Here is a 27,979-nt window from a genome sequence, read left to right as displayed (position 1 = left end):
TGACTCTAGACTCTAAGTTAAGATAGGAATTTACTTTGATGAGCCTCAGTGGTGCTGCTGGATTTCTGAAGAAAGCAGACATTCAGCGAGAAGTCCAGGTACAGTACGTTTTCTTTTCTTCCACCGTAAAGTTCATGCTCAACAAGGATCACCCTGTAATAATTGCTGTTCTTGTCAGAATCTATGTATTTAATAATTTAGTAATTTAATAATATTTGTGTTGACATGCATATAGTAAGATGCTAAAAGCAGTGTGTTGCTGTAGTATTTTTACTACACACAATACACAGTGGATGGCAACTGTGACTTAACCATTAGATAACATTAACTTATTCTAATATTCCAATTTGTTTTGGGAACAATGGAAGTTTTTCTTAAACTTTGTAGACACATACGTGGACTGAAATTAATCTGAAAACATGGTTCTCTTGAAACCCACTGGACCATGGATCCCATTGATTAACATCCAAATTACAAAATTATTTTTTTATCCACAGTTACTGTGGTGGCCCTGTTGGCCATCCTGTTGGTTGACTGTAACTCATAATTTCTTCAGCTGTGCTGATGCATTTAATACATTGGGTACACCAAGCTCCGTCCTCAGAGATGCTGCTTTCTGCTTGCTAAGCACATTGTAGCAACATACTGGGACAACAGGTCACTTAGGTTAACAGTAACACACAAATAATCAGTTTATAAAATGACACTTATGCATACAAATAGTGCTTTTCTATTATAGACAGTAAAGCTTGTGTTTTCTTATTACAGTTACCTAGTGAGGACACACCTGCCTGAGTCAGGGCAGCAGACATGAAGAAATCGATCACATTTACAGCACCAGGTGTCGATAAAAGAGGTGCGGGATCCACTTTTATTGCAAAAACAAACACAATAATGGTGTTTTGTATAAAAAGCCAAGTAATTAAAATAATTACAGTGTACCTACATTTCATTTCTCCTTTTTTCTTTTTTTTTAGCAGACATTGAAAATGGGTAAGTTTGTAATAATGCATCTCTCACAATATACTACTGTATGTTTCAGACCACAATATGTTTGCAAAATATTCCTGGGATTTACTTTAATTGTTGTTAATGTTAATGTTAATGTTCATGTGTTACAGAGACGAGAAGAAAAAAAATAAGATGGCCAGTGTTGGATACTTTCAGCTGGTAAATATTCTGTCTTTGCTCACATTGTTCATGAACAGTGATGGAGTGTAACTCATTAGTTCACATTCATACGGAAGACGCTTTTGTCCAAAGTGACTTACAGTAAGTGCATTCAAACCATGTTGGAGCAAGAGCTAGGTTTCATCCAAAATGGGGAGAGTAACTAAAAGCTTGTTCACTGCTACAGTAGAATTGCTCAGAAATCGGCTTTTTAATTTAAGTTTATTCATAAAAAATTGTAATCTGAAAAGGTGTAGCTTAAGATGAAGATATATTTACTCAAATACTGTACTCAAGTACTTTACTTGAGTATTTTTATTTCACTTTACTTTATACTTTTTAATCCACTCCATTTATTAGATAGCCTTAGTTACAAGTTATTTTTTAGATTAAGGTTTTACATAAAAACATGTTAAAAAATTATAAAATATTATAATATCATGTACTTTTATCTAAGTAGAATTTTGATTGTACAATTCTCCACATCGTTGTACTTTCACTATCTTTGATTTGATCATTAAAACATACAAATAAAAATGAGGAGCAAATTCTCACAACTACATTGTTAAAAGAATAAAAAAAAAAAAATCCACAAATTCCTTTTTTCAGTTTCGATTTGCCACTTGCAAAGACACCGTGATGATGGTAGTGGGGGGTTTGTGTGCCCTCATACATGGTGCAGCTTCACCTCTCATGCTTCTGGTGTACGGCCAGATGACGAACACGTTTGTGGCGTATGAGCTTGAGGTCCAAGAACTGAAAGACATAAACAAGGAATGCAACAACAACACCATCTACTGGAAAAATGGCTCCATATATGAAACTGCTGAAAACAGCACTGTGTACTGTGGGTAAGTCTATAGTTAACAGCTATGTGATTACTGTTACAGTTAAGAGCTGCTGCTACTCATTAAATTCTCTCTGCAGGGTGGACATTGAAGCACAGATGACCATGTTTGCATATTACTATGTTGGAATTGGAATAGGAGTTCTGTTTGTCAGTTATTTTCAGGTAAGTATTTCTGCTTGCCATATTCAGCTTTAATTTGAAAACCCTCTTGAGTAATTATGGCTTGTTATGAAGTTTTAGCACATCATATGTACTGAAAGAAATACTTTTGTGCAATTCTGATTACTGTAGATTGCCTTCTGGGTGTCTGCGGCCGCAAGACAAATTGATAGAATGAGAAAGACTTATTTCAGAAAAGTAATGCAAATGGAGATTGGATGGTTTGACTGCAACTCTGTTGGTGAACTGAACACAAGGATGACAGAGTGAGTTGGGCCTCTTTATCTGCAGGTCAGGCTGTTATCAGTTTATAGCTGGGAGAATGTTTTACACAGAATAGTGTTTCTGTTCCTTGACAGTGACATCAACAAGATCAACAATGCCATCGCTGACCAGGTGTCTATCTTCATTGAGAGGATCTCTACGTTTGTGTTTGGCTTCATGGTTGGATTCATTGGTGGATGGAAGCTGACATTGGTGGTCATAGCAGTGAGCCCGCTGATTGGCATAGCTGCTGGACTTATGGCCATGGTAAAGTTAGTAGAAGGATTTCTTACTGCTGGATGGGAGTACATGGCTACTGTATGTGGTATCATATGTCACGAAGTTTTCTAATAATATGTTTTCTAATGTTTATGTGTGATTTTCTTTACTGTTACTGAAGGCTGTGGCCAGGCTGACAGGACGAGAGCTTAAGTCCTATGCAAAGGCAGGGGCAGTGGCTGACGAGGTTCTGTCATCCATCAGGACAGTAGCAGCATTTGGTGGGGAGGAAAAAGAAGCTGAAAGGTATTTTGTCATTTTGTCAGATCACAAGAATTTGTTCTGCATCGCGATTGACGATGATAAGCCAATACTCCATGATTTGAAATGAAACTGAAATTTGTACAGATATGACAGAAACCTCGCAGAAGCTCAGAACTGGGGTGTGAAAAAGGGCACGATCGTAGGCCTTTTTCAAGGATACCTGTGGTGCGTCATTTTCTTTTGTTTCGCTTTGGCCTTTTGGTATGGATCTAAATTGGTCATCGACACCAAGGAGCTGTCTCCTGGTACTCTTATTCAGGTATGGAAAGATAAAAGCAATAAACATCTGATACTCTATATAACATAAAATAAGTATTTGAAAGACAGTGGCGTTTGTTTCACCATGTGGTGGCTGTGTTTTGTTTTTAAGGTATTCTTTGGAGTACTCATGGCAGCTATGCACCTGGGCCAGGCCTCCCCATGCTTAGAGGCCTTCGCTTCTGGTCGTGCTGCGGCAAAAATCATCTTTGACACAATTGACCGGGTAAAATCAGGATGCTACTTAAAACTTTATTGCAGATACAATACAGATTTGAAACGGTACATTTAAAAAGGAAGAATCTTCACCGTAAAATGAAGTTCTGTGTTCTTATGTTTACAGGAACCAGAAATCGATTGTTTCTCAGAAAAAGGTCACAAATTAGATAAAGTAAAAGGTGACATTGAGTTCCATAATGTCACTTTCTTCTACCCGTCCCGGCCTGAAGTTAAGGTACATTTCGTCAACAAGCATTTCTTTGTGTCCATTTCTCACTTCTCAAAAATGAACTCATAAAGAGCCAATTCTGTTTTCAGATTTTAAATGATCTGAGCATGCAGATCAAGGCAGGAGAAACCACTGCTTTTGTGGGACCGAGCGGATCTGGAAAGAGCACCACAATCCAGCTCTTCCAAAGGTTTTATGACCCAAAGGAAGGAATGGTAACAATCAGCAAGCACCTGCACAGACGCACTGGACATCAGTGGAGAGTTTGAAGGCTTCAGTGTAATGTCACAAATATAATTCTCGTTCTCAGGTGACTTTGGACGGCCATGACATTCGTACCTTAAACATCCAGTGGCTCAGATCTCTCATTGGTATTGTAGAGCAGGAACCAGTGCTGTTTGCTACAACCATTGCAGAAAACATCAGATTTGGTCGACCTGGAGTAACCATGGAAGACATCATCCAAGCGACAAAAGAGGCCAATGCCTATAATTTTATCACAAATCTGCCACAGGTACATTACAAGATAAATACAGAAGAATTATAATGCATACAGTTTCATAGTCAAAAATGTAAATTTGTGCAGCCTAAAATTAACATGTTTACTACTTTTCCACTAGAAATTTGATACTCTGGTGGGAGAAGGTGGAGGACAGATGAGCGGAGGACAGAAGCAAAGGATTGCTATAGCTCGAGCTCTGATCCGAAACCCCAGGATCCTGCTGCTGGATATGGCCACATCTGCCTTAGACAATGAGAGTGAGGCTGTTGTCCAGGAGGCACTGGATAAGGTGAGCCACTTTCTGCCCATAGACTACATAATTGAGTGCACTTTGACCATTAACTTCCACACATCATGCTTTGTGTAATGACCCTAATAACTGTGTGCAGATGCGCATGGGCCGGACAACAATTTCTATAGCCCACCGTCTTTCCACAATAAGAAATGCAGATGCCATTATTGGTTTTGAGCATGGACAGGCTGTGGAGAAGGGAACACACAGTGAGCTCATAGAAAGGCAAGGCGTCTACTTTACCCTGGTCACTCTGCAGAACCAAGGCAAATCTAACACAACTAAAGGTAAGATTTATTTAGGGCTCAAATCATTAAACTAGGGCTAGGGTCATTATAGATTGATCTGCCGATTATTACTTTTTGGTATTTCTGTGTATAAAATGCCAGAAAAAGTAAAAAATGTCCATCACAGTTTCTCAGAATCCATGGTGACTTCAAATGGCTTGTTTTGTCCAACCAACAGTCCAAAACTCAAAAATGTTCAGTTTACAAAAGAGAAAAGCAGCTAATTTTGTACGATATTTAATATTATTTTACTTATTTTTGCTAGTATAATGACTTATAGTATTAGTTGATTATTAACATTGTTGCCAATTAATTTTCTGTTGAGCAACTAATCAATAAATCAGTTAATTGTTTCAGCTCCAATGTAGAGTGCATTTCACATCCTTAAACATTTTTAACATTAAAGTTCCGTTGCACACACTTTTTCCCTAATAGACCATATTGGCTTGCCTGTGGAGAGTACAGTACTGGTCCAGCCAATAAGGATGGCCAGTAAGCTACTATCTTGTCAGACACAGTCAGAGGTGATGTTGGTTGTTGTGTGGTGTGCTTGTGATGCTGTAAGGCTTGTAAGCATGGCCTTACTCTGTCCGACCTATTTTGGAAGGATGATGATAAGAAGGGAAAATATGTATGAAACAAAATTAGTATTATAATCCATGTTGTATGTACACAGGCAGGGACCTTTAACACCTTGTCACCCTGTCCCCACAAATACCTCCCAGTATAACCAGCAGTTGGTGGGTCCAACCTGATTGGTTGAAACGGCACATTTCAAAGCACTCAGCAGGAGTCAGTGGGCAATCCTAGTGTTTGAAGGTCTTTCCTGTGTTTGCTAAAGAGCAACGGAAGCTTCAATACTTGGATAAACGCTGTTTTGATTTGGGTTTTTTTTCCTGCCAGATGGGATCAGCGAAGCTCTCGAAGAAGACTTTAATCTAAAAGTGAGGAGCCGCACATCTAGTAAAAGGTAAAGAAAAAATTCAGAAAGATCATATCAGATAAAAAACTATAAAATAATTAAATTAAAATGTTTTTTTTAATTAAATTAAATTCAATATTCTGATTTTTTGTTCTCATCATTACTCCTATAGGGACTCTGTTCGACTGCGATCTCAGAGTAAATTGTCAAATGACACATTATCAGACGTCCTCAAGACCCTTTCGGACAAGGAGTTCACAAATGTACTGAGGTTCTCTTTCATGCTGTGGTATACATTTACTTTATCAATGTTGTGTGGAAATGAATAGATCCAATGTGTATTCTTTAACAGAAATGTGAGGATGATGCTGACAAACATGTAGAGCCTGCCCCAGTAGCACGTATCCTTAAGTACAACCAACCAGAATGGCCCTACATGCTGATTGGCTCACTGGGAGCTGCTATCAATGGCTCTGTCAACCCCATCTATGCTGTCCTGTTCAGCCAAATTCTTGGGGTGAGGATTGTGTTTTTCACATACTCTAATTGCCTATGTTATGTTTTACAAGCTGAAGTAGTTTGCTGAAGTGTAAATGACTTACATGATCTTTGTATTTGCAGACATTTGCCATCGGTGACTTAAACGACCAGAGGAAACAGATCAACGGGATATGTATTCTGTTTTGCATTGTGGCTGTGATTAGTTTCTTTTCCCACTTTTTACAGGTTTGCATCATACTATACAGTATAGTACACATTGCATTGTCAATTTGATATAGAAAGAGAGCAGAACTGAGTAATCTAGGATTTACATGTAGACTAACTCTGATTTAATGTTTTAGGGATATGCTTTTGCCAAGTCTGGAGAGCTGCTGACCCGCCGTCTAAGGAAAGTGGGCTTCCAGGCCATGTTGAGGCAGGAGATTGGCTGGTTTGATGACCCCAGAAACAGTCCTGGAGCTCTGACCACCAGACTGGCAACTGATGCATCCATGGTGCAGGGGGTACGTTACAGATTTACAGACCTGTATCCATATTTCACATTATTTATAACACAAACAAGCATAGGTTTGGTATTGTAATGACAACATTGTTTCGCATGTGGCTGGTATGGCGTCTGCAGGCAACAGGATGTCAGATCGGCATGATTGTGAACTCGTTGACCAGCATTGGAGCTTCTTTTATCATTGCTTTTTACTTCAGTTGGAAGTTAACTTTAGTAATAATGTGCTTCCTGCCGCTCATCGGGCTGTCTGGGGTGTTCCAAGCCAAAATGCTGACAGGTTTTGCAAATCAAGATAAAAAAGCCATGGAAGCAGCAGGTTGGGTAAGCTCCAAAGAACATTTGCCATTAAGGTGCATTGATATCTATACATTTCCCTGAGAAACCAAAGGCTATAGTGTAAGATCTAAACTTTCTCCTGCAGGTTTCCAGTGAAGCTCTTGCCAACATCAGGACGATTGCCGGCTTGGCCAAAGAGAGCTCATTTGTTGAATCATATGAGCAGAAACTCGAGCTTCCATATAAATCTGCCAAGAAGAAAGCCATCATCTATGGGCTTTGTTTCGGGTTTTCCCAGTGTGTCATCTTCATGGCGTATGCTGCTTCTTTTAGATATGGAGGCTACCTGGTTATCTCTGAGGGGTTACAGTACATGTTTGTTTTCAGGTTGGTAAAATTATTTCTTTCAATGGAAAATATGTCTTTTTCAGATCCTATATCTATTTTGTGTTTTGTGATGTGATTACCAAACATTAACATCAAATACTCTTATGGTGTTTCTCCAGAGTGATTACAGCTGTAGTAATCAGTGGGACAGCACTAGGCAAAGCGTCCTCCTTCACTCCAGATTATGCCAAAGCCAAAACTGCTGCTGCTCGGCTTTTCAAACTATTGGACCGAATTCCTAAAATCAGCATAAGCCATACAGATGGAGAGAAATGGGTTGGTGAATTCAGTAAATAAAACAGAATCATACATAATGGGATGACATTTTGTCACGATGTTACATTCACATGTTTAAACCCAGTTATTCATCTTAAGGATAACTTCAGAGGTGAAATAGAGTTCCTCAGTTGCAACTTCACCTATCCAACCCGGCCAGATGTCCAAGTGTTGAACGGCCTGGTTGTGTCTGTGAAGCCTGGTCAGACTTTAGCGTTTGTTGGGAGCAGCGGTTGTGGGAAAAGCACCAGTGTTCAACTGTTGGAAAGGTTCTATGATCCTGATGAAGGGAAAGTGGTATGTACACTGTTTCAGACATTAATTTTACCAATTACAAAATAAATGTAATCTATTCCAACGTCTTGATTATGCTATCATTTATTTTCAGTTGATTGATGGCCGCCCATCTTGTACAGTCAATGTGCCCTTCTTAAGATCTCAGATTGGCATAGTGTCCCAGGAGCCGGTTTTGTTCGACTGCAGCATAGCGGAGAATATTCAGTACGGAGATAACACATGTAGTGTCAGCATGGAAGAGATTTTTGAGGCTGCAAAGAAAGCCTACCTACATGACTTTGTGATGACGCTACCAGATGTGAGTATAAACACCCTAAAGATACAACTTTACACACACTGCCATTGCAAATCCTGGTTATTAGTCTGGTACTGTAAGCCACTCTTTTAACAAAAACACAATTTAAGTATTGTAGCTTTTTTGGAAGCTAATTTGACTGTGATATTAATCACTGTCAGCTATATTGTGTAGAATACCTAACCGTTTTAGTTTCATTTTATATGTGATATTGTTGATATTTGTGTATTAAGTGCATGCCTTTCTGTATGTCTTGACAAGTATGAAAATAAATTAGCTGGTTTTCAACCAGTTAAACATACATACAGTGTAAATGTATATAAATATATATATATATATATATTATTATTAAATATATATATATATATATATATATTAATATATATATGTGTGTGCGTGTGTGTGTGTGCGTGTGTGTGTGTGTGTGTGTGTGTGTGTGTGTGTGTATATACATATGCAAATGTATATCAGATGTTAAGAAGTTAATATAATAGAAACCATTTTGTTGTGGTGGTACAGGTTTACAGCATTGTTGACCATGTGAACTTTTGCTTTCTCCACTTCTCTCAAAACATTTACACATTTTAAGAAATATGAGACTCAGGTTGGTGCCCAAGGCTCCCAGCTGTCAAGAGGACAAAAACAACGTATCGCCATTGCCCGGGCCATCGTCAGAAACCCCAAGGTCCTGCTACTAGATGAAGCTACCTCTGCCCTGGACACAGAGAGTGAACAGGTAAAAAAAATTCTCACCATCAAACAGCATATACATATTTGTATAAATATATTGTATGATATCAATTTCCACATACTTACATGAGGGTTCCTGACAAAGTTCTGTTTCCCTGCAGAGTGTACAGTCTGCTCTGGATGAGGCAAGAAAAGGACGAACCTGCATCGTCATTGCTCACCGGCTGTCTACTATCCAGACTGCTGACATCATAGCAGTGATGTCTAATGGAGCGGTCATAGAGCAAGACACACATGATAAACTCATGGCCAAGAGGGGTGCCTATTATAAACTGGTCACAACAGGCGCTCCTATCAGCTAGATGCCTGCGGACACTTAAAATGAGCATACGATGACCATCATTTATTAGGTATATTCTTTTCATGCAATGTCCTCAGAGATTGCACATAAACCATTTTTCATTTGGCATAGAATATATATGTTTCTCAGCTTTTGGTTTGAAGAATCCGTTTGTAGTAATCATGTGGTTTATTTGGTTGTATATGTCTGGTTTTATATTTATTTGTTTACGAGAAGTTATTTTTATAAATGAAGGGGTAAAGATTTTTACATGCATCTGGCAATGTTTGTATCGTTGGACTGTAATTAATGTTTTGAATTATTCTTCATGTAATTCATGATCATATAAAAAAAATATCAAACTATACTGTGTCACTTGCAAAGGAATGCTTTAGGTCTAGTGTCATCCTTGCATTTGTCTTGGGAAATCCCAGTAGTATTCTCTTAGCAGTGGCAACTAATACAATCCTGAAAGTTTTCTTTTTACCAAAAGACCTTTTGTAATAGCATGTGTGAGTGGCCTGAAATCTCAACATTTCTTTCCTGCTCAATGTTAATGTTTTAAACTTTACCACATTTAAGTTTCAATCATCAACAGTGAGCAGGAAGGGAATTTGGGGAATTTGGAGGCGTTGTAACTTTAACTAAAGTTGGAGTGGATAAAGGGTAGGCTGCTGAGTGGTCCAGTGCTGTTTCGCCCGCAACACTGGCATAATAAAGTACCCAGACATAAAGATGTTTCTTCAAGCTCAGCTAAGCAAGTAGCCTACGCACTTAGGACAGTTACATCATTTACCAGACCTCAGGTGCCACAGGATGCTAAGCAACCACAGGCGGTGGGAGAAGTTGAACTAATCTGCCTAATCTAATTACATCAGAGACTCGGTTCCACCTCATTACATTTTATCTGATCAATCTCTGAAGTTGCCTGAAAAAACTAAGCGAGCTCTGTTTAATTAATACGTAGCCTACATTCATTTTTAAGTTCTTGTTTTCATATTGCAACATAACCTAAATGTTGACAAACCCTCACTTATCTCTGACATAATATAATCACTTATTTTTTTTCAACTGAGCCACAATGCATATGGCTGATAGAATTATACACATAACATATCTTAATTTAGTGTTTTTTCACTGATATGCTGGACTGATGGGGAAATTAAGCATTGATTGTTAATGCAGCCTGACATAGAAGAAAACAATTGTGTCTCGGAAAGCTATGCTAAAGGTGAGGTATGACTTTGTTTCAGGCCAAGAGTAAAATAAATAATTTAAACATATTTATTTATTTAAATCTAAAATGCCCTTGAGCAAGACACTGAATTCTATGCACCCGGTATGTATTGGTAGGAAAAAGTAAGTCGCTTTGGTTGAAAGCATCTCCGAAATAAAAGTGATGCAATATAACTCTTTAAAAAACTATTTAATAAGAAAACTATGAATTCCAAATTGATAAAAATCCTAAAAGTTTTATTTACAACAATCTTTCATATGTTATTTATGCTTAACATGTAAACATCATAAAGTAGACTGTGTACATGTAAAAAAAAAATCAGATGAGAGATGAGATAGAGGCTACAGATGTTATAGTTTTATGTTCATCACATGAAGTTATACCACATAAAAACCCATTTACTATTCTAACCCAACATATATTGCAGTTTCAATGCTTTTGTGACAACAACTGTGAATAACTGACAGGTGGTATGTGTATTCACCTAAAACATTTCCTTTAATGCTAATTAAAGTGATGAGAACAATGTTACAAAACTTCACAGTTCCCTCCATAATCTAAGCTAACTTCCTGTTCTCATCTCCGATTAACAAATGAACACAGTAAGGAACAACAGCAACCACAACAAAAGGAACTGAAGCGCTCTTACAAAATGATAAAATGTAAAACAGAACCTCAGTGTGAGAGAACATTTTGATAAAGTCATACAGTTGCAGGAATGTGAGAGATGCTGTCACACACGAGTTTGAATCTGGTTTTGTAGCTGTTCTTCCCCTTACAGCTGTGTATGAACATCTGAGAGTTCACTGCCAGGCCGAGACCAAACAGGGCTCCCAGGTTTCTCACCAGACCAACAAAGGGTGTGGTGTCAAGATGGAACCAATCTGGGTTAACACACCACTTCTTGGCTTTAGTAACTGACCAAAAAGGATCACTGTCTGTCAATTTGAGGATCAGATAGAAGCAAATGGCTAAAGAGAAAAGAAGAATGTTGGTCTGGAGGTACACTTTCAAGCTTGCATTGTAGACTAAGGGGATGTGATCAAACGCTGCGGCAACCAGCATACCTACACATCGCAGAAAACACAGAATTATTAATTATAACACTGTGGTATATGTAACATAGTATTAGCTCAAGGAATCTGTGACAGAAAGAAGAAACTCACCAGCTAAAAGGCCGAGGATAACCTGATGTGGGAAATGTGTTGCAATAAAAACCCTGGAGATGCAAACGCTTATCTGAATGAGCCAAAAAGCCATCCAAAGACATGACCTCAGAAGACGAAACCTGCAAGGATTGAAATATTTAGACACAACCAGTAATGAAGAAATCACTGATGTAATGGTAGGATACAAAATAACTGCCCACCTTTGAAAACTATGCACAGAAGTGACAATGGAGGAAGGCCTGGTAAGGTTGAGAGCAGAGGTGATCATCACATACCACACACATGCTGAGCCCATGGCGTGACCAGATGGACTTCCTGCATAAATAAACATCAAAGAAAGTGTTTGACAATGCTAGATAGGGTTACTTTTAATGGCATTAGCTAAAATATACTGCATACATGCTGACCTGGCCCTGTTTCACACGTGATGGGAAATTGCTCCAAATGTGGGAATGAGTCATTGTGGTAGACGTGACTTTCTTGCACCCACCAGTAAGGTCGCTGCCCAAACAGAAACCTGAAAAACAAGTGGATTAAAACACAAGTATTGGATTAAAACACAAAATGTTCTGACATTTAAAATGCTAACCTCAGAGTTGGCTTACCATTTGAAAATAAGATTGAACTAATAACAGCCACCCATATCATCTTGGTGCCCACATTATGACTGAGGTGAAACCAGAGGGGGAAATAAACAGAAAAAATATTACGAGGATCTCCAACAGTTGACATGAAGTTGAGAAAGCCCTGGTGTTCCCTGTAGTTGTTCTGGAGGTACTGTATAACCAGCACCCCACTGCTGTAGACAAAATCCATCTGAGGTTTCCTTTCTGTGTGCCTGAGTGCAACAGCTGCTTCTTTGGTTGGCTTCTTCAGTCATAGTACCATGAACCCCCTTCACACCGAAGATAGCTTTATATCTCAACCTGGCATCATAAATCATTCAACGGAGCCATGGCAACAACTGCAAGCGCTTCAGTTTGAGCTTTCAAATGATAAAATAATGTGTTACCAAGTCAGCTCAGCATTTTAGGAGATGTTACAAAAACTGTTTACATCTTGATTGTGTAGCCATTAGATGTTTTACAGACCATTGCTTTTATAGTTGTTACATATTAGCCATTGTACACACTAAAAGAGACAGTGCCCCACGTAACCCCCTTGATCCCTTCAGCCTCATTAATATTCTGTTTCTCAGAAATGTAGCAACAAAATGGCCTTTCCATAATACTGTGAGTGAAAAACACAGTCCATCTGGCATCCAGTTAGGCATATATAGGCCTATTCAGTGGATATATCATCACCATGCTTTCTTTACATTTTAAAACCACAGTCGTCTTTGTAAGAGCACTTGCATTGTACAAACTTGTCATTAATAATATTTTATATGTATATACTAACGGTCAAAAGATTGGGGTCACTTAGAAATTTCCATTCCACTCCATTGTAGACAGAATACCAGCTGAGATCAGTTGTTTTTTTTAACCAGGGCAGCAGTTTTCAGATTACATTATGTGTTTACATAATTGCAAAAGGGTTCTCCAATGTTTTCTCAGTTAGCCTTTTAAAATGATATCAGATTAGTAAAAAGAATGTACCTTTGGAACATTGGATGAATGTTTGCTGATAATGGGCAATGTAGATATTGCATTAAAGATCAGCCACTTCTTTCTACAACAGTCGAGAACCCTTTTGCAATTATGTAAGCACATAATGTAATCTGAAAGAAAATCTTATATACTGTCTATGCGTAAATCCCTATGTACTGTCTATGGTAAATCCTCGTGACGGATCGTGCAGGCAGCTCCCCCTCCTTCCCCTCCTCACCAGCATGAGTTCCACCAATCAGAGGCATCACTGTGGGATTGTTCAGGATTGTGGGTAATGAAGTACTTATCCAAGACATCGCGAATAAAAGACGTTTATCTCAAAACAAAGTTGGTGCCCCATGATTTTTGGCGTCTATATGAGCATAGAATCGCTTAGCTAGTCACGTCGCCATGCTGGTTTTAAGTCTACCATCGACGGTTACCATTTTATGGTTTATACTTCAATTTGTCAAAGGAGAAATTGCATTGCATTTTTACTTCCGGAACCCGCTGTGGGCGGGATGCAGACGGATGCAGACCGCGGATTTCAAAAAAGAATAACGACTGGTTCAGTAGCAAGACGTAACGTTCAAAAAACATCAACGGATGCACATTAAAACACGTGAGTAACGGTATTGCATCCACATTTAGATTAACTAGCTAGCTAATCAAGTTGTAAATCCGTTGGTTTCGTTTCCTGCGTAACGTTAGCTAGCTAGCTAAGTAACTCGAGTTCTGGGCAAGCTATGGCTGATACGATAATGTTAGCTAATCACTCGAATTGTTTAGCTAGGTTTTAACGGTTACTCTGGAATATGCTACCGGGACAAGGTAGCCCCGTTTGTGAGCTCGGTACTTCGTACCGTACGTTAACGTTACTCAATTCGAACGGAGTGACATAAGTTGTTCGTACTTCGTTCGTTTTATTGTTACTTTTTAACTGACGATAAATAACGCAAACCTTCCTCAGTCATTGTCATACTGTTATTTTGTGGTACCAACCACACTGGTAGGAAGGAATTCAGCAAGCTTCTCGTGGGAGTTGACGCTGCTAATGTTGTATTAAACTTTGACAAAACAATCCCAAAGTTCATTTCTTGATCAATTCTGAGCTGTCAACAGTATCACATGGTCCATCAGCTCAGTTGTCAGTCAAGGAGATAGATCTGTTGACATTGCATCTCTGTTGCTGTTTAATGCATGTGTTAATATATATGTCACGTTTGCATGTGTGTGTATTTTGGGCCTGTGTGTGTGTGTAAGCTGTATAATAACAGAGCCTCTCTGGGATTAATAGTGTCTTCTTTCTTCTTTTCTTCTTCTAATACTAGCTAGTATACAGTAAGTAGGCTGCTTTGAACTTTGGTTGAAGCACTGGCCCCTTTCTATTTGTTTCTCAGCATCAACAACCTCAACTTTATTATTATCCCAAAGGAAATTTAGTATGCAGCCAGACATTATACACACAAATCAGAAGAATGCACTGATGACATTAATAGTGGAAATCTATAGTTTAAAAAAAGTGAGAATAATGCTCTTTTACATGCACATGATGAGCACTGTGCTGTCTATTGTTTTTTTTTTTATTGCAGACTGTGAACATCATGACATCCATTACTGATCCAAACGTGAGCAACGTGTTCGCCAGTGCAATGGAGGAGATTCACAACAAACAGCTTAAAACATTTGGGGAGATAATTGACATGACTACAGACTTGTGCCAGTCCCACAGACAGTTTGTGAAGTCTGCACATGGTATGTCTGAGATATAATTTCCCCATTAGTTGTTGTCTTTCCAATAACTAATGTTCCTCTGGGGCCATATTTAAAAAAAAAAAAAAATTAATTATATATATATATATATATATATAAATAAATAAATAATTGCATCAGGCTGTCTTTAAGAAGTTTTTTTCCTTGTAGATTCATGTTTAAAGAAATGTAAGGACGATGAAATGCTGTTTGAGAAAATACGGACATTCGAAAGAGGTGAGTTTATGCATTAAGCTACAAAGTATTACATCTCTGCCTTACATGTGTACTATCCACTCATGAGAACAAGATTACTGAAAACTGTTTTTATCTGCTGAATAACTACTCATTTTCTGATGCACACTATGGACCCATACTTGTCTTGGACAAAATGTTGTAATGTTGCTTCAGAGGCTTCATTGTTTATGTGAAAGCGTACTTGGACTGATGCAATGTTTGTCCCCCAGACTTGGTACAAAAAAATGCATCATTGAAAAGGAAACAGCATGCCATTTCTGAAATGATATCTGAGATTCAGCAGAAGGAGATGCAGAAAGACGACATCATCCAGAAGATAGAGAAACTTAAACAAGAGCAAGCCAAGAGAAAAGAGTGTAAGTTTATATTTGAACATTTAATGATTAGTGTAGATCACATAACTTAATATGTGACTGTAGCATGAGGCTGTTTTAGTAACTGACCCCTTTCTTTTCAGTAATCGAGTCTCAATATAAAACTAACAAAAACAGACTGAGGAATCTCCAGAAAGCCAGAGCAGTCTTTCAGGATCATTTGGACATGGAGATGCGAACAATCTCTGGCAAAACACAATTGGTTAAAGGTATGTCAAACACAAACCTTATTTCGTATTTCTTGAGTCCTGTTTCTGTTATCAATCGTTGTTTTTAAACGTTAATAGCAATTAATACACATTACAATACGTGTAGCTTGTCTTGGGTAATGCCCTGACTTTCTCTTCCATTGAAGTAACAACGTCAGAATTTACAGAATGTGTTTGTCCTTGTAAAGGTGAAAAGCTGCAGTTTGTTTTCCGGAATATCAGCCCTTCAGATCAGGACAGCGCCTACGTTGTCACAATTGGGATTAAAGAAGACGGATCATACCAGAGTAAGTTACATACCCGTACTGTATATTAGAAAACTATACTGTAATGGCATTATTTTGTGCAGTTGAATGAAGATAATTGACAATATTCTGTATTTTTATATTGTCGCAATTGCCAAAGGAAAACCAAAACCAGCAATGAACTGATCCTACTACAAGTATTGGCTGTGTAGCCAAAGCCTTCTGTGCCATAGAGCTCCATTGTTGACCAATAACTATAAAAAAAAAAAAAAAAAGTATAAATGTGCCACACCGTTGCACTGGCTGACGTGTTCCTTCATTTCCATGAAATAACTACTATAGTTTATTTTGAGTCGATCCTATTTACACCGCCCTGCTGCTGTGTATATACAAACTAGAGCACCAAACGTGTATTAGTCTACCACTGAAAATAGTCCTTAAGAATTGCAGTATTTACTACTGTTTGAATAACATCTGCCTAAAACTACATTGCCCACCTCTTTTAAACATTTATGTTTTCAACAGGAAGTAATGGTCATAGGAGTGCCACAGATATATAGCAGGGAAGTCAAAAGATATTGAGAGATAGACTAATGCACTGCTGGTTTTGGTGTTTTCGTGGGATTTATTGACAATAAAAATATGAAATCTCACCAGTCTTATCCTGCAACAACCATTGTAAATGGCTTCTATAAACAAGTCTTCAATTCCTACAGTTGTGTCGAGTGACCCCGTGCTCAAGTGTTTGTCAGTCCTGGAAAGCCGGCTTCAGGAGACCAATAACTTCCCAGCATTCCTGGCAAACGTCAGGAAGGAGTTTATCTCTCTGGCACGCTGCTAAGATTGAAAGGCTGGGAGGATAAAATACAATTCAAGAAACGTCTTGCTGCAATGTGGACTAATGTAAGAAGCACAGCTTTCAGTCTGTATCTACAGTACAGGTCTGTAAACAAAACAAACTGCCTTGTCAAGACTAATACATATGGATTTATTATACATTTCTGTGGGCAATAAGTAAAAAGCTATTTAAAAAAAATCTGGACTTCTCATAATCACTGGTATTTGTTTGAACAAATTGTCTCATTATTGAGCATAGTTTCACAATTTAGTGGAAACTGCGTATTTGACATTGTTTCAAAGAAGTTTGGCGTAGAGAGAACAGATGTTCTGGGGAAAATATCTCTAAATCCTGAAACATTCACCAGTTTACCGTAGATGCTCTATAAAGTAAAAGATGAAGATGGATAAAGTAATTGCTCAGTCACAGATGTGGAAGACTCTTTTCTTTTGTCGTGTCATTACTTAGTTTAAAGTGGGTGGGGAAAAGTATATAGTCTTATTTTCCTGTGCTCCACTTTTACTTATGTTATTTATGTCAATCTGGTAAATTCACTTTTTTTAATTTTTTTTTTTTTTAAACCACTCACTATAGTTGAGTTCATCTGTACACTGTGTGATAAATAATGAAAAACATAACTTGAATAAATATACACTTAGGTATAAAAATTCACATAAAGTATGAATCCCTGCAGCATAAAAACATCAGGGAGTGTAGTGACAAAACTTATAGATCTTGACTTAGAGGAACATGCTTTTGTCTTTTATTAACAATTTTAAAGCAATGAATATCATCAGTCAGTGGTACAAACAGAATTTGTAGTTTTATTTGGAACTAGTGCAGTGCCTGTTGAAAATGTTTTGAACCGGCCGATTGCTTGGCCTGTGGTATTGCTCCTTGTAGAATTCATCAAAACCAAATTGTATTCTACCCCAAAATTACTTACAGAAGGACCCCAAACCACATAAAATGCAACTCCCCTGTACACCCTACTACTAACTTACTGATTTACCTGACGGAGAACGTTGCAGATTCAGAATGTAATCACAAAATATCACAATGAAAATGTCGAGTAATCAGACATTAACGTCATGGACTCATGGCAGTGCGCTACCCACCGGCCCGTTATGAGAGCTAATCGGCGTGTGTGTGTGTGTGTGTGTATATAGACGGTGTTGTGTCGTATGAGCGACTCATGAGTTAATTTAAAGAGTCGGGTGAAAAATCAGAGTGAGTCACGACTCAAACAGGTTTAGTGCTCAGACAGTCAGTGTGAGAGGGGGAGTGGCCAGCAGCTAGAGCGGCAAAAGCCAATGTGTGCTTCTTTTACTGATTTTATATTTAACGATATCTTTTGCATTTCTAATCCAAACAACGTCAAACTTGGCACTCGTGCCCGTAGGGAGACACCTGTCAAGTTTGAAATCCATCAGACTAACTGTTCGAGAGATATGCGCGTTAAGGCATGGATACCCGACCCGAGGCCGACGGGTCCCGACGGTACCCGACGGGCCGGGCCAGGTTCGGACAGATATTTAGAAATTATGGTCGGGGTCGAGTCGGGCTCGGTCACATCAGCGCGATAAGGCATTTGTTGTAAAATGGTGCTGCGGCTCCTTTTTAAGAGTGTGTGTGAGTGTGTGAGGTAAGTGGGCAGAAGAGCCTAGAGAAAGAGGAAGCATGTGTGTTGTAGATCATGCAACCGGAGCAGAGTTAGTGGTTATTCATGTTATAACGTCGGCCCTGGAGGTAATGAGTCTCCCCTGGTTTTCTGATCACGGTCGGAAACGAAGCGATCAGGAAAGGTTAACCCATTGAACATGTTAACAGCTGATTAACGTGCGCTTGTTGCCCCGTGTGCGCTGATGCGCTCATCTGTTGACATTTCCGAATGAAAATGAAAATACGTATGAGGAAAAACAAATGAGATTTTATGTCGGGCTCGGGTCGGGCTCTGACACAAATTTCTTAATGCATGTCGGGCTCGGGCCGGGTTCGGACACGGGCCTGCCTCGGACAGAAAAATTCGGCCCGATCCGGACTCTAATGCGCATAACACACACACACACACACACACACAGACAGACAGATGTTCCTGCAATAAATAAATAGATAAGATAGATAGATAGATAGATAGATAGATAGATAGATAAGGCTTCCAGGTGTTGCCTTTTTAACTTTTGCCACTGCAGCAGTGAATCTCTGATTCAGGGTGAGTTTTGTATTTTTGTTGCTGATGAGTCAAGTCAGTCAGGCATCAGATGATTTGACGCCGCTTAACACAGGCAGCTCCTCAACATAGGTTGATGGAAAATGGCCGGTTTTCCCATCAAGTTTGCCAATCCACCAACCATTCTCTTCCTTTCCATAAATGTCTAGAAGATCTCCTGTGAAACAAAAATTCAGTCATTGTATAAGAATAATTATCTAGTGTTTTAGATGTTCTGTACTTAAGTAGCCACTTACCTTCTTTCAAAGTCAATTCATCATCCTGTTGAGGTGTGAAATTGTACAGGACCTTACATTTTCCCATACTGCACATCTCCTGTGTTATTTGACCTGTTCAATGTTGATATTTTTAATTGCTTTAATTTCATGATGCAATTCCAAATGTGCTGAAAAGAAATAAATCTTTGTGTTGTGCTGGAAATGGATTACCTTGTCCTTTGTCATCATCAGTGTGAGGCAGAGCTCCATTAAGGGTGCTGCCACACTCTGCAGCTGCAGTTGCTTGTGTTGCAGCTGTGGAAGTGACTTGGTCGGTGGCGCTTGGTAAAGTCTCCACAGACTGCTGTGTCACAAACTCAGCAGGTCCTTTGTAAATGATGGAAGCTCTAAGTGATTGTCGGGATCTGAATGGGGTCCTCCTGAGTTTGACTGGGCGAGTCAGTTGAACAACGCTGTGCTCACAGTCCTCAGAAAGGAAAGTAGTTTGTGTTACATAATATCCTAGAACTGTAATTCCTAACCAGAAGTACTTCTGCATATAGATTGTAAAGCTCTTTGACATTTGTGCTTTTGGGCCATAAAAATAAAATTGACCTGCCTTGACTAATAGTGTATACAACATCCAACTTCTGCCACTCTAAGGGTTTGTTGTTGTTGGAATGCAAACTTGACCAAACCTTCTAAAAGGAAAAAAGGGACAAAGCCTTAACATTGACAATCCCAGGATTACTGTCTTGCATAAGAACATGAAAGCAATATCCAATAAAAAATATATGTTGTGTAATTAATATTATTTGATGACTGATGATTAAATGATTAAAAACCCATCCGAAACATGACGGGCATTGTTTTTTTTAAAGATTATTTTTTGGGGACTTTTCCCTTTTATTGTACAGTGACAGTGGTTAGACAGAAAAAGAGGAGAGAGATGGGGCATGACACGCAGCAAAGGGCAGCAGGTCGGATTAGAACCCGTGCCACTGCAGGACTCTGCCAACATGGGGCAAATGCTCTTACTGGGTGAGCCAGAGGCTGCTCCAGGGTGTTGATATTTAATGCTTTACTGAGATAAAACTTTAAATTAAAACCAGTGGCATTACAATTTAAAACCTCTCCTTTAGCCAATAGATTACCACTACGACAGAACTAGTCTATATCATTGGCGTTCCACTTCCAGGATTGCTTTTACGCTGCAGGAAATTCTCCCGGATGCATTTATTTTCCGTTTCCTTCTGCTTTTTTTGTGTTGGAATTTTAAATTCGGTGGATTTATGAGGACTATTGCTGATATGGAGCTAGATTTGTTTCTTTATTACATGCGAGAAAATAAATGATCTGAGAGGGAAAAAAAAGTATTTTCTCATAGAACATAAAAAAATATAAATTTGAAATTTTTTAAATTATTTCTGAGAAAAGAAAATCTCTCTCAAAATACTTTTTTAAACTCTCAAATATATATTTTTTGCTCTCAAAACCTAGCTAAGTCTTTGCTCTCGATGCAATTTCTTGCTCTCGTGTCAGGATTTTGCTTTCGCTGTGAAAATAATGTCATGGGCGGGGCCACGTTCCTATTGGCCAGTCGGGTGAGCACCGTCTTGTCTTGGGAGTCGAACTGAATCATTACACTGGCTGAGCAATGCCAGCCAGGGGTATCCAGATACATTGCGCAACAAGGAACAATGGCTGCCAGGTCGACCAGAGAGACCCATAAATGTAAGTATTTTCGGCTTAAAGAATTGATTTAAAAATTACGACAGTCTTGTTTTGTGCTCTACACAATCATGTACATAGATATTTGCAACTATATTTGTAACTGAAACGTTTTTAAAAATCGCTAGCTTGCTATGCTAACGTTAACGTTACATTGCTGATTTGCACAACAGTCCCGCATTTCTCTGCCTTGACTGCATGCATGTCTACATTGTTAACTAAACTCCATTAGCAGCGAAATTAGTTTGATATCCGTGCATAACACTACTTGCTTTGGAGACACATGCTTTACATATACCGTCCTGTATCACACAGGGACGCCGGAGGAAACACAGCAGCTGATCCACTTTCTGGCTGAAAACGAGCAGTAATCATTTGAATTCATTCCTGTTCATGTACCTGTACATTGTTGTTGGTTATGATACAGGACACTAATGAAAGAAATGGGGTTGGAGGGAAAGGTTACTGGCCAACAGGCATCACACTATGGTCTGGAATTTCAGAATAGCTGTAGTTTTGTTTGTTTGTGGTCTTGTGTGTCTTTTAGTTTTATACATTTGAGTGCCTTTTTTAGTGTGACATCTAAGTTATTGTTCTAATAGTTGATAATGGTTCTCTACATTTTTCTATAATGTTTTTGCATGTTATGTTTATTCTTTTGGGAAATAAAGACTTTTTTTTTTTTAACAAAAAGTGTTTCTGAACATCAATGACATTCAAAACACTGATAACTGAAACAGATAAACACACCATGCAGTGTATAGAAATATTGATTGCAAACAGACCTAAGTATATATGATGATGTACCCAAGTGGCGTCTCATTTCATAGGGGTATGTTTTCAACAACCATAGTGTGCAACAACCATACAAAGACTATTTTACACAAAACTAGGTGGGACACTTTCAAACGGTATATCAATCACTATCTAACGTTGGCTAGCTATAGGGTTGCCACCTTCCATGCAGACTAGCTGAAAGTTGTACAGGAGGTTGTATATGATGATCAAGCAGTTACTCTTCAGGTGCTTTGAGGCTAGCAAGGGCAAAGGTAGAAACTAGCTCACTAAATAAGGAGTGAAACTATCTAAATCAACATTCATTTGGCATTTGATTTAAAAATGGTACAAACCAGGTGAGTTTGCAAGTTTACCTAGCATGATGGCTAATTAGTGATTAGCTTTTCTAGCAATTAGCATGCTAATAATATAATACACATTCATGAATATGAGTGCTATTCTTTGTCCATGTCAATCTGACAAACGCATCAGTAATGGCAAACTAGCTTACATTTAGGGTTAGCCTATTTAATGTTTAATCTTCAGTGATGCTGAGCTTGCTCAGCCAGTGTAATGATTCAGTTCGACTCCCAAGACAAGACGGTGCTCACCCGACTGGCCAATAGGAACGTGGCCCCGCCCATGACATTATTTTCACAGCGAGAGCAAAATCCTGACACGAGAGCAAGAAATTGCATCGAAAGCAAAGACTTAGGTTTTGAGAGCAAGAAGAAAAACGTTTTGAGAGAAACACTTTTTTTTTTTGAGAAAATGTTTTCACACTGATAGCAAAAAATATATATTTGAGAGTTTAAAAAAGTATTTTGAGAGAGATTTTCTTTTCTCAGAAATAATTTTAAAAAATTTCAAATTTATATTTTTTTATGTTCTATGAGAAAATACTTTCTCTCAAAACTTTTTTTAGTCTCAAATATTATTTTTTGCTGTTGGTATGAAAACTTTTTCTCTCAAATATTTTTTTTCTCTTATAAAATGCTTTTTTGCTATCAGTGTGATAACTTTTGCTCTCAAACTTTTTTTTCCCTCTCAAATCATTTATTTTCTCGCATGTAATAAAGAAACAAATCTAGCTCCATAGCTGACTGCTCCTCAGATCTCTGTAGGGTAAATTGAGACCGCTAGCTAGACTATCTGTCCAATCTGAGTTTTCTTGTGCAGCGGCTCTGTGCAGAGTTTAGCACCGCCCATGATGATTCTGATTGGTTTAAAGAAATGCCATTAAACCAGAGCACGTTTTCCTCCCATCCCCGAATGCTATAGTGGAGTAGCCAGACCCTCCTTCAGCGCGCTTTGGAGAAGGGACTGTCAAAGCCAGACTACCACAGAACATACCTTATGTCCTGAAGATGATGCATGTTGTCTTACCTTGTCTTTCCATTTCACAATGCTGTCACTGAATCGGTAAAAGGACTTGGTTTTCCCCTCTATCTCAGACAGTGATAAAGAGAGTTTGTAGCGAGTGGCCTCAAGGAGATCCAGTTTGAGAGAACTCTGCATGTAACAAGATGGCATTAGTAAACACATCATCAAATCTAATTTATGATCAATTTAAGGTAAATATGCATCTGTAAACATCACTCTCATCCACTCTACACACAATGTTTACCTCATCACTCTGCTGTTCAGTTTCCTCAAGGTTCTTTTGGTTTGAAAAAGATGGATTTTCAGAATATGTTCTCATTAGTTTTTCAATTCCTGCAACGAGAATGTTGAAGGTCACTTAGAAATGAAATGAATGACATCATGGTACTGTCCATTATGAATCACTGAGATTTACTGAAAGACATTTTGTCCCCATCAGATTATATTGTGTAATTTTAGTGCATTAAGCACTTTTGTGCAGAACTTGCCTTCACGGTCTTTCTTGGTTTTTGTAATACTGTCCTCCAGACGCTGGAGTTTGAGATTGATGGCCTCTTTTCTTCGGTCTTTGGCCATCAGTGATGTTCTGTCCTCCTCCTGATGCATCCAAAACACAGACCACACATCGGTAACTAAGATAGTCTTGGTTACAATCTACCATTGATGCAATATGTGCCAAGGCTACAAGGTCTTTTGTGCTGTAAGTATTTCCTGCGCATTTTACAAACATGCTATTGCCACTAACGCACTGCACTTTGCACATTCATATAGCAGTATTTAACCTTTTATTAAATCAGGTAAATCCCATTGGGATGACTATCATATTTTCAAGGGAGACCAGAGTGCAACCTGACAACTACATAAACAAAATGTAAAAAAACAAACAGTAAATATACATAGAGCACCCTTAAAAAGACAGCCTTCATGTGCCAGGCCCTGTCACAAAATGATAAATACATCTTTATTTCTGTGGCTTGCATCAGAAGACCCCCTGCAGAGATGACTGGCTGTCTTTGAACGGGTGAGTCACTGCATCTGTGGCCTGCACACAAGCTCTCTGAGTAAGAAATTGCAGACTTACAAAATAATCGGCCATCAAAAACTCTGCTTTGTGATCTTCAGCTGTGATGCTGTTTTCCTCCACCAGGGTTTGTATGTCTTTATCCATATCCACCCTTTGGACTGTCTGTTCTATTTGCCTTTGGCCCTGGAAGTGGCAGGTATAAGTTATAACATCCATAAAAGGATTAAGTGCATACTTAATGAGCAGAATGGATGTCGGGGTGACTTACATGTTTGAGGGTCTGCCCAAAGCTGGACATGTGAAGGTTGTATCTACTCAAAATGTTGCACAGAACTTCAATTCGCTGTTTCTCCAGCTCCTGTATGATCTGAAAAAGCAGAAAGTAGCGCTGTGATGCTTTGTGTGCAGCACATTCAATCCTATGTCCTTGTCATTTACTCTGTGCAGCATATCACATATCACCTCCTGTTGGATGATTGCCGTCTACACCTACAGGCACAATTTGAACAAAAGCACTGAGGAAAATGAGTTCATAGTGACGAAAAGATTGTACAGTAACCAAAAGCTACCATTCTTTGCTGCACGTTGATAAAATGTGTGAGAAAAACAGCATGAAATAAATTGCAGAATACACTGGGTGGACTGTGGTAATGTGCTGCTCCAATGAGTGTACTTGGGCGATAGACTGATCTAGTGCTTATAGAGCATGTTCTGCAACAAAAAGCTCAATGGTTTAACTCTTATCATACATGGGGTGTCCTTGAACAAGGCACTGAACCTACCTGTTCACTCACAAAGAAGCCACTCTGGATAAGGAGAACAGCTAAATGCCTACAGTATGTGAAGCAGGAGAGTATTTTTCCGCACCTGGTAGCAGTTTTTCAGTGTATTTTCCCACTTGAGTCTCATCTGATGACCCTCCATGTTGACATTAAAGTACTCCTCATCCACCCGCGCCTGCATCTCTGCAGACTTTGTCAGCCTGTTCAGCATCTGTAGTCAAGAACAGGAGAGAACAAAAATCTTTTAGCAAACTTGTTGGCATCTTTACCAGCAAGGATTCACCCCCAGATGATGAAAATGTATGAAACATTGGTTTGGTAGTCATATACTGAACCTTTTGTTTTTCTTTTTCTGTGCAAATCTGTCTGTTGTTGTCAACAAAGTTGAACAAAGCCTCATGCTCTCTTGTTAGTCCATGCAATTTCTTCTTTATCTGTTTTAGGTGAGGACACGCAATAATCAGCATTAACATATCACTGATATGATGAAAGCAAATAGTTAAACTCTGAATAGGATTACATTTAGCATGTGCAGGTTAATTGAGGGGGAATCTCTTTAAAGCAACTTTAAACTGCCAGATTTGAATTTGAGCTGGCTACATAAATACAACTGCCTGCTGAACTTATATGAAGAATATCTATTTTTTGGTGTTTCTACATTAAATTTAAAAAGTCTTAATTCCGGTAATTCAGTTATTGCATATTTAAGATACTTCATGTAAATTCAAAGCAAGACAAAAGTATATGTTGTTTTGCAAAAAGAACAGGAAAGTGTTCAAATGTGTACAAATCCTTCATATTTAACGGTTACATACTGCATTACAACACATTCATACTACAGTGTAAAGGTTGCTATAATACACCCTATGATATATTGTGTTTCATAGCAACAGCCACTCATTTAAATAAAATACTTTCATTAATTCAAACATTACAGTCACTCATTATCAATTTTGCAGAAATGAACCTTATGGTGCTGTTCTGTAAGGTGAGCAAAGAGTGTGGTTATGGTTGGTCATAATATTTTAACTACCAACAGTACCAAGATGTTTCTAGGACTTTATAACCTAGCATGCAATGGTTTGTGGCTGATCGAAAATTTGTAAAGTATTGTAATCCTACTTTCAATGGCTGGTAACTGTTCTAACACATCATAATGCACTATTAAAGCTTATATCAACTCAGGAATGCATTATGGAGGTATCTATACATACTGAGACTCCGTCTTAGCTGATTCATATCTCTGCTATATTTAAAACAGTTGTTTTCTTTACCTTGAGTTGCTCACTCCAATTAGCAGTAAAAAGTTTTCCAGTTCTTTCGATGGCACTGTCAAGCTATTAAAGCACAGAACAGGTCAGAGACACATAATGAACAGAAGCTTGAACAGACAGATACGGTATACTGATACAAAGATAAAGAATCAATTCCATACAGGCCTCTTCCTCTTATTATGCTCGTCTAAAACTTGTCGTATTTCCAGAATTGCTTCTTGCTGAAATGCATTTCCTAATGATCTGAAATTAGAACAACACACCATATTTAAATCCAAATTGTGTGGACAGACATAGTTATAAAGTGAACTTGGGTTAAAAACTACCTGTGGGCATCTGCTCTCGAGTACATCTCATCTGACACATGACACCAGGCACTGTAGGTGGAACTGAGTGGGGAGCACGAGTGAAAAGGTTAGAGCTGTGGCCTCATTTGCCTGACACCTGCCCGTGTTTTGATCACATCTAAGTTGCTAGGCTCATACTATTTCCCATGATGTCATTATTACTGTACAGCACTTGGCAGGAAAAGGTCATGTTGAACACAAAAAGACAGAACCAATTAAATGCTGAACTGTCTCTTACTTGTTTGACATTCCCTTTGAGGCCCTGATGAGTTTGCCAGCAAGTTTTTGTAGTCCTTTGGAATAAGTTAGTTCCAGCTCAGCCCTAAAACAGGAAAAGATTGCAGCCAGAGACGATAACTGAGTCAAACAGTAACTCTGTCGTCATTAAAAGTTAGTCGGAAGGCCGTAACTGTACTGAACCTACCTTTGCTGAAAAACTGCCATAAGTTCTTTGCAGAAGTACTCTCCAGTTTTTGAAAATCGTTTAACATTTTGATAGAGTTGGTTATACTGAAAGACAGAGAATAAGGCTCCATGAGATGTTTGTCATGAAACAATAGCTGCCTGAATCAACGGAAATTCAAACCGATACAAAGTCAGGTGTGAATAAAATGCATATTAAAATCTTATTTTTTACTCCAGTGCATTTCGGAAGTACACTGTACTGAACTGGTCAAAGAAATACTCACAGAGCAGGTGCTGATAGGGTCCTTCATCTTAAGACTGTGGCTGTTTGTTGACTTTGGACCTTGGAACTTTGACCACCCTCCTCCTAAAGTCACTCATGCGGAAATCACCTGAGCTTTTGTCAGTGGCCTATACAAAGGAAAATTCCAGTGAGAGGGAAAAAAAAAAAGAACCTACAAATGTAAACTCAAGCAGGATGGCAAGTCAGTCGGCTGCAGATATAAATAAATAAAGGATAAGATATAAACATCAAACAAATGCTCTTATCTGTCACTCGGCCAATCAGTGATGACCCCAAAAAATAAGTTGCTTTATTATTTCATGTTAAAAAGTACACCAGCTATGTACTATGCAACTATTAATGTTGGTAAGAAAACATTTTTGGCAACTTTTGGAGCAGCAAAAAGAAGGTGTAGCTTGTTAGCAAACATTTGCCTATTCACACAACCAGTTTTTGTCTACACCAACTCTCTAGCTGCTAAATGCTTCACTTTGTTCACCAGCTAGTAGCTAACTGAGGGGACCTGCAGAGTCGTGGATAATTCTCTGTGGGTTTGTCACTATGAGCGACCCCTTTCACATACAAGCAGTTATGTTAATCGTTGTTAATATAA

The 27,979-nt window shown here is 38.6% G+C and overlaps 4 protein-coding genes across 5 annotated transcripts; 2 read left to right on the top strand and 2 right to left on the bottom strand.

The window, feature by feature from the left end:
• Window positions 1-46: 46 nt before the first annotated feature.
• abcb11a (ATP-binding cassette, sub-family B (MDR/TAP), member 11a) lies at window positions 47-9,511 on the top strand. The gene is made up of 28 exons (XM_039818665.1): window positions 47-98; window positions 769-856; window positions 978-993; window positions 1,122-1,170; window positions 1,780-2,021; window positions 2,098-2,182; window positions 2,312-2,445; window positions 2,539-2,710; window positions 2,844-2,968; window positions 3,071-3,245; window positions 3,357-3,470; window positions 3,588-3,698; window positions 3,782-3,907; window positions 4,003-4,206; window positions 4,313-4,483; window positions 4,584-4,773; window positions 5,677-5,743; window positions 5,868-5,958; window positions 6,048-6,212; window positions 6,317-6,421; window positions 6,538-6,699; window positions 6,819-7,022; window positions 7,123-7,364; window positions 7,484-7,640; window positions 7,740-7,937; window positions 8,029-8,235; window positions 8,822-8,968; window positions 9,084-9,511. The coding sequence occupies exons 2-28, from the start codon at window positions 811-813 to the stop codon at window positions 9,282-9,284; spliced, it is 3,906 nt and encodes a 1,301-aa protein (XP_039674599.1). The 5' UTR covers window positions 47-98; window positions 769-810; the 3' UTR covers window positions 9,285-9,511.
• A 1,574-nt stretch (window positions 9,512-11,085) lies between these two features.
• Window positions 11,086-12,989, bottom strand: LOC120570364 (glucose-6-phosphatase 2-like). The gene is given in 6 exon segments (XM_039818673.1): window positions 11,086-11,566; window positions 11,666-11,787; window positions 11,869-11,983; window positions 12,076-12,185; window positions 12,274-12,295; window positions 12,298-12,989. Coding segments are annotated over 6 exon segments (921 nt in total). The 5' UTR covers window positions 12,485-12,989; the 3' UTR covers window positions 11,086-11,201.
• Window positions 12,990-13,512: 523 nt separating this feature from the next.
• Window positions 13,513-17,359, top strand: spc25 (SPC25 component of NDC80 kinetochore complex). Its single transcript, XM_039818674.1, has 7 exons — window positions 13,513-13,879; window positions 14,850-15,012; window positions 15,181-15,246; window positions 15,477-15,623; window positions 15,725-15,850; window positions 16,039-16,137; window positions 16,812-17,359. The coding sequence occupies exons 2-7, from the start codon at window positions 14,862-14,864 to the stop codon at window positions 16,934-16,936; spliced, it is 714 nt and encodes a 237-aa protein (XP_039674608.1). The 5' UTR covers window positions 13,513-13,879; window positions 14,850-14,861; the 3' UTR covers window positions 16,937-17,359.
• A 1,635-nt stretch (window positions 17,360-18,994) lies between these two features.
• On the bottom strand, window positions 18,995-27,478 carry nostrin (nitric oxide synthase trafficking). 2 transcript variants are annotated; one of them, XM_039818666.1, is made up of 16 exons: window positions 27,368-27,409; window positions 27,103-27,188; window positions 26,917-27,000; window positions 26,658-26,720; window positions 26,493-26,574; window positions 26,332-26,394; window positions 25,393-25,491; window positions 25,143-25,268; window positions 24,544-24,642; window positions 24,333-24,458; window positions 23,740-23,848; window positions 23,496-23,584; window positions 23,255-23,380; window positions 19,592-19,847; window positions 19,400-19,492; window positions 18,995-19,320 (listed from the first exon to the last, which is right to left on the bottom strand). In XM_039818666.1, exons 1-16 carry the CDS (start codon window positions 27,392-27,394, stop codon window positions 19,184-19,186), a joined length of 1,665 nt encoding a protein of 554 aa, XP_039674600.1. In that variant the 5' UTR covers window positions 27,395-27,409; the 3' UTR covers window positions 18,995-19,183. The 2 variants fall into 2 exon arrangements, with proteins under 2 accessions (XP_039674600.1, XP_039674601.1); XM_039818667.1 differs by lacking the exons at window positions 18,995-19,320; window positions 19,400-19,492 and having other exon boundaries at window positions 19,706-20,061; window positions 27,368-27,478.
• Between the last annotated feature and the right edge of the window lie 501 nt (window positions 27,479-27,979).

This window comes from Perca fluviatilis, chromosome 12 (assembly GCF_010015445.1).
Source record: "Perca fluviatilis chromosome 12, GENO_Pfluv_1.0, whole genome shotgun sequence".
In the NCBI taxonomy this organism is placed as follows: Eukaryota; Metazoa; Chordata; class Actinopteri; order Perciformes; family Percidae; genus Perca; species Perca fluviatilis.
This window is presented reverse-complemented; position numbering and strand designations above follow the sequence as displayed.